Source organism: Bombus pascuorum, chromosome 4, assembly GCF_905332965.1.
Source record: "Bombus pascuorum chromosome 4, iyBomPasc1.1, whole genome shotgun sequence".
Taxonomy (NCBI): domain Eukaryota; kingdom Metazoa; phylum Arthropoda; class Insecta; order Hymenoptera; family Apidae; genus Bombus; species Bombus pascuorum.
Window position 1 is genome coordinate 6,953,039 of NC_083491.1, and position 7,168 is coordinate 6,960,206.

General features: G+C 36.2%; 1 protein-coding gene across 1 annotated transcript in view; it reads left to right on the forward strand.

The window, feature by feature from the left end:
• LOC132905790 (uncharacterized) overlaps window positions 1-6,092 on the forward strand; it is a 94,408-nt gene extending 88,316 nt beyond the window's left edge. Inside the window, exon 5 of the mRNA XM_060957426.1 lies at window positions 241-6,092. Within this exon, the coding sequence (XP_060813409.1) occupies window positions 241-371 (131 nt within the window). The 3' untranslated portion in view covers window positions 372-6,092. The remainder of the gene's footprint in view (window positions 1-240) is intronic.
• The last annotated feature ends 1,076 nt before the right edge of the window (window positions 6,093-7,168 follow it).

A 7,168-nucleotide genomic window follows, 5' to 3' on the forward strand; every position in this document is an offset into this window, starting at 1 on the left:
CCGGAAGCTTCGAGTGACCATTCAAAACCTCGACCGTAATTCATCTCTGTCATATCTTGGCATTTTTCATGTGACCACATTTTGCACGTCGATCGTTCACCTTCTCACAAAGAGCCTGGCACGCCATGCATGCTTTTCGTTCCTGTTTATTCTCAACATGCTGCACGTGTGCGTGTGTGTGCTCTCATAAAAAATCGATCTAGTCGAAACGAAACGTGAAAACTGGATGTCCCGGTGCAGATTCCTTAGGCAAGGCGGAAGTGTACATCTTCTTAGCGCTGCTGATCGGTTTCGTGACGGTGGTGGTGGGCTGTTGGCTGTCGGACAACTGTTGGTCCCCGGAACCGGAAGGGGTGGTGACCCTGGCATAGCCTAGTGCAGACTTCCGTTCATCCAGGCGATAACAACTAGTACGCGGGCCCTCCTACAGGATTCTCCAGGACTTGGTCCAGCAGAACCGACGACCGTTGCTGGACATCAACGACAACCACACGATGCTTCCACCCGTATGAACAACGTCACCTTATGCACAAAAGAAAACACCTTTTGCCATTAAACCATGGTTCGCCGCCATTACGAGCAGCGTGCGGCCGATCGAATATCGCCCCGTTCTGTAATATCGTATAATGTCGTGGTTTCGCCACCGATAAAGGTACTCGACCGTAAATCCAAACGTTCATCGAAATATCGACATGCCTCCGTGGGGTGCAGCTAGGGCTGTGCCATGAACCTAAAACGGATTACCGATTGCGTCGACGTCTTTTTTTTCTCGACTCTTTTTTTGTTTCTCTTTCGTTTTGTCATTGCTCTCTAGGGGACGTCGACGTTTCGTACAAGAGAAGTTTTTGATAATTATTCGGAATATAACATTGAAAATCGTCAAGGTCCGTATCGTGAGTAATCTTTTCCTGCGTATGTAACGCCCCTTGGATTTAGTTTCTGAGACGCTCGCAATGGATTTCAGTTGATTGCTAGTTAGGATTACGCTACGTTGTGACATAGATGGGCATCTTTATATAGCTCGATCTAAACTTAACGTGTTGACGATAAACACTTTTTGATATACGTAAGAGAGGTGATATGTCATTGAGTTATAGATCGGGCTGGATTAATAGAGAGATTCCGAAATAATTCCAACGCAAGACTGAATTGTTTTCGGTTCTAACGCTTTGCTCTTATTTTTAGTTGCTTGAAATTGTAATCAATATAAGCAATCTCGTTAACAAAGCTAAACTGTATTTAGATACTACAAGCGTGTATACTATTAAACATAGTATATTAAACGTAAGTTATATCTTGAAAGTTAAAGCTGACCGGCAGTTATGTGCATAGGAAACGGTTACTGTAAATGTTCATTCGGACAGTATATTTCAAGATGATCGAGATCGATCAGGTGCATCCTGTTCTGAATAATTATCGAAGTTTTCACAAGCAGAAGGATAAACCGGAAGGAAACAGTAATTGAGCGAAATTGGAGAGTACACCATGTGGAATTACGCTCGAATTAGATCACGCACACAGCCACTTTGTTCGTCTGTGAGCTATAATTCGCTCGTTAACTCGATCAACACTTAATCGTCGTCATAGGGACGCGACAATATTCGGGCGTAGTTCCATCGTGGATTCGAGCTTCCGGTTCGAAGGATACTCGTGAATTAGCGGGCTAATTCGCGGGCTCGTTCAATGGTTGGTTGAGGCATATAGGTGGTGGAAACTTAGAATAGAAGTTTTTGAAAGAACAATTGATTATGCAGTTTGAGGTGTAGTAAGGGGTTTTCTTTGTGTGGGTGGTTTAATGCGCTTTTTATGGGTATGGTAAGATGTGGTTGTGGTCACGTAAATTTTGGGGAAGTTGAAGGAAGATGGTGAAGTTTTGATCGATCCTTTTTCTCTCTTCAAAGGAGGAGGAATTTCAACGACGACTGTATGTCGAAATATGGGGTATCAAATAGGATGGTCCGAAAATATTTCTTATTGGACATATTGGAAGTCCATAAAACCGATTATTTCGAAGCGATATAATTTTTTATTCCAAAAAACATGACACATATACATCGAGATATTGTGACATAACAATCGAGATATTGTAACCATATGAAATTCTTTCGAATTCTTATTTTAGGATACTCATTTATATCGTTGGAGGAGGTAATCATTCGAATAGTACAAATACTCAGGATAAAAGCTAAGCTTAATTCTAATTTTCGTTGTAATTGATAGAATAGAAGAATAAGAGTTACCAAATACAAATTAGGTATTCTTCGATACCCAGCTTCACAAGAAAAGACACAGCCACGATTAACACATTCGCTGTTATTAAAATACTCATCCTTAAGGTAGCATTTTTTCCCTCATTACAAATTTATTTATTTTAATAACAATGATCGTTCTGATTGTTCACGGATTCATTTACCCCTGTTAATTATTTTATTGGAACACACGGAAACGCTAATGTAACAGTTGTGTCGATAAAATTATTTAAATATCTAAATCAACGTATGTATGTTACTAGCTGCGAATGCGTTAAATTCTAAGACACGAAGCTAGATTAACATCATTATTAAAAAAACAAGAGAACCTTTCATTTTCATATGTTTCACGTATGAACTCTTCATTCTCCATTTCTCAGCTTCAGCCGATATAGAATCGATCAACCTAAATCTTATCATACCCATAACGTCATTAACGTTCGATCATCACCATCAATCAGCTTACTAATCACCGACATACACCTTCTTGTTACATAAACGCAACGGTTTTCGATCATAATCATACGCAAATTTTGGAATCGAAGAAGATTCTCGCGAATTGGCGGGCTAATTCGCGTAGACCTAGTGACGTGTGGACAGGGCGCGTGCTCGTAGACAGCGCAGTGGTCGCTTTGAGGCTCGTAGTTAGCTGAATTCCCAAAATGGGTCAATAATTTCATTTGGAGCCTGGATAATGGGTTTCGATATTGACGTCAGGTTAGGTCTATCGAGACAGAACTAACGGAGGAGAAGAGCAGAAGAACAGAATAGTTGGAGTGCGATTTACTTCGTCTTAATCGCCGCCCGTGAAAATTTACCGACTTCGTTGGACAAACTTAATGGCGGCGGATGAAACACGCGATATGAGGCTTTAGGGGCACCAGGGTCCTGGCCTTCGAACTTTATTTTTGCCAGCCTCCTCGCAAATTGTACGAAATGGCCCACACGAGAGTAAACGATCGTTTAAAGCTGCATTACGGTGCGAACCTTTTCTATTCTGTCTCGGTGTATACTGGATCCCGTGAGTGCTCGAACGTTCCTCGGATTATAATGAACAACAAGATGCTGGAATTGTATCGAAATGTAATAAGCAGACTGCGGATATCAATGCATTCATATTTGGATCAATACGATTGGAAAAGTGGAACTGGGGAAAATTGTTTTATTTACGAAATATTATAGACAGCATCGTGCTTTGGATATTTTATATATTTTTGCATATTGTGCGGATTTTGTGAATTATTCACCTTCAAGTCTCCTGTAATTGCATAAGAACCCGCAGTTTAAATTGCGAACGTTTGTGCAATTCGATACTTTTATAAATACAACGATGAAAAATGAAAATACTTTGAATATTAAATAGAAGCTCGTTTCGCCTATCGAATATTATAGCCAGCAATTTATTATATTTTTCTGTATATTTTATATATATATATGTATGTATTATACAGCTGGATACATTGCGTGTATTTTGTAAATTTTTCCACCATGCAATCGCTCATAGATGCATAAATAACCGCAATCGAGTCAATTGATCACTCAATTGGACTTTATTGGTGTTTGATCATCTGTTTCGAAATGATGGTAATAATCGTGTGCATAGCGATATTAATGTCTGGTAAATTTTGGGATGCTGTTTACTTGCTAAATCGAAATACTAACTTTGGGATGGTCAACCGATGTATTGGCCGTTTTATGATTACGAGAGGCTGTGTCGAATGTTGATGTTAATTTCTAATTATCTCTATGTCATTCAATCATTCAGGGATGTAACTTATATCAATGTTCTTAAAATATTCTTGCTAATTAATTATAGGAAGGAGGGTAATAAATTTGTATATAATACTTTATAATATCAATGTAGTATAGTAATTTTATGATGACATTATTTTGTTGGTTAAGAGTGAATTGAAGTAATCATTTTGAAAGTCGATTTAAAGTATTGGCGAGAATTAATTTTGCGAAGGAGGATACATGTACAATGGCAATCATGTTTATAATTTTAGAACATCGTCTCGTCGGTTGATTAGAAAGTGCAAACTAAAGACAGATTAAGATGCTAACGAAATACTAAGAAATTGAACTATTAATTTGGATGGAATCGATCGATCTTCTAGCCATAGTACGAAAACTCGTACAAGTGTTCAAGATCGGTGATAATTTCTTGTCCTCTCTGCCATTCAGTTGTTTAGAGAGAGTAAAATACGAAGTATAAAAATACGGGAGGAAAAATTGTATTAAATATATAACATTAATCAAATAAAGATGAGGGAGAAATGGAATATTAATTTAAAACAATGTACATATTTGTATGATACGATTGTGATACAAGTAATTCGGAGAAATAATGCTTAATATAATTCAATGTAAAAAAAATTAATTATAATCAAATTAATCAAAATTTAGGAAAATTGTTTGACTCTAAGCGTTTGGAAATCTTCAGTATGTATTATGTACCAATTATGCACAGTTTGTTCATCGTAATTCTTCATTGTAAACGTTCGAGCATTTCCGCGATCTCACACAATTGTTTATTATAATATCAACTTTAATAATGAATTGTCACACATTTCGTAAATAAAACAAAGACCAAGTTTGTATCCATGTAAATTCTGTGCGTAAGATAGTTTAATAATATTTAATTATGGAAACGTTTATTACCTTTTCAGTCACATTCAACAAGCTGTTTCAATTCAAGAAGCTAAACGAAATCACATCAATTATTATGAATGATTATCGGTTATGTTAATGATTGAACAATTACTTTACTTTTTAAGTCGTTTTATAAATTTTCCATTTTGCCAATTTTCTACAAGGATACTAAAACAATGCTGCACTATCGAAAACCCAACTATTCGCAAATAATCGCCATATTTCCCATAATCATCTTAATCGCTAAACTACGTTCATTATCATTCGTACACTTTCTCAATTTTTTAAATACTATGAAAACAACACTACAAAATTAAAAACAGTAATATATACACTCACTACTATTCAATAATTTCTCCAACATTGTAAAATATCTGAAAATAGTCCCACAAAATCGACGATCTGATTTCGAATTTCATAAAAATGTTCCATCAAATCCACAAGCGATCGCCGCGTTTCGCGTTATCATTACGATCATTAAAATACACTTACCATCGATTAGTTATTTTATAAATTGTCTAAAACAATCAAAGACAATGATACAGGATCAGGATCGTGGTCCAATTATTTAACAAAAACATTCTATTGAAACCACGAGCGACCATTAAAAGTGCCATTATCAATTTTAGTTGAATGTCAAAATGTATCAGTGTTATAAAATTGAAAACCGAGAATCCAATTATTTTAGAAAAATATTCCATAAAATTCAAAAGCCGTGGTGAGGTTTGCCATCGTCAGGAATTAATCGTCGAAAATTAATCGTCGAAAATTGCTAGAAGAAACGATTTTCGATATAAAAGAAAAACGCAATTTCACCGCAGAGTAGAAGCTACACGTTTAATTCTGTCTCCGTTAATTTTCATCAGACAAGAATTTAATAACCGTGGAAGGGAACGCGAAGCTTTCGGATATCGTTCGCAATGAAAGCTGTTGGAAGGTGCTTTGTGCTTTGCGACCGATCGGGCAAAATTTACGCACATAGTGCATATATCGCTGGCCCGTGTTTGAAACTCAATCTTCGATCGGTGTCACAGCGGTAGTACCGTGTGTCTTCGAATTATGTACGCGGTGGCGAATTAATCGTGACATATTCATGCACCTGCGCCACCCTGGTGCACGCATGCCACTACTGCTCGTTCGATCGACCAGATTTATGGGGTTGTACCGTTTTCAAGCTCGTTTTCAACTACATACTTCCTCTATAACCAATTAAATAACGTTAAATTTATCGTTGTTTTTAGTTTGTTGAACATTCTATTTAAACATTACATTACTACCATTATTGCATTTAAATGTTTAGAAAATGATTTTATAATTTGAAGTTGTCTCATTGTATAGTGTGTTATTTAAATTACTTAGCTCTTGGTTAAGTTTCGAGACTCCTTTTACGATACTTTCACTATGATCAATTAAATAATCTTAAGTTTGTTGTCGTGTTAAATTTCTGCGAAATTTTATTTATATGTAAAATATTTCTTTTTACCTTCATTTTTCAGGGTAGTTTTATTGGTTTTCGTAAAGCTTCCCTTTATTTCAATTCTTTGGAGTATGGTTAAATTGTGTCATTATTACTATTATTATTATAGTTCAGTTGCTGGTCGACGCTTTATCGTGTCTTTTTCGTGTTAACTTCAGGTAGGAAAATTTCTGCACGTTAGCCTGTGCATTTTGTTATCGGTCGACTGATTTAATGTCGGATGGCTGACCATAAATGAAGTGCAAAAAATATTTCCTGGAAGAGGGAGATTTTTTTCCATCTCACTCTCTTGCTTCTCCTTTAAGTCGTTTTCTCGTGTCTTTAGAGTAGGTACAGCTATAGGAACAGCGGAGAACACAGAAGTCTTCTATGATATTACGTTTAAAATCTGGTTTAGCTAACTGTTTTAGTAGCAGCAAAAGGTGAATTAAATTGATATCGTTGAGTCGCTATGGAGACGAACAAAAGATTGAATTGACATAAGCAACTTAATTTTAGAATATTTCCTTTTAATTTGTATGTCGTATTTCATGTGACGAAGAATATTAATAGCGTTTGTCTCGTAAAATACAAAGAACAGCAGATTAAAATTAAATACTGTAAAATCAAACAACCTGATTCAAAGGAACGTGGCTGCTAATTATCCCGAATTTATCGTTATGTGATCTTTCAAATTTCAATTTTACGTTAAACCACACATTCTTACATACTAGTACAACACATATATCATACAATTTCATATCTGTGGAATTTTTTCAAACAGTTTCTGACTCTCCTAACGCCGAGTAGA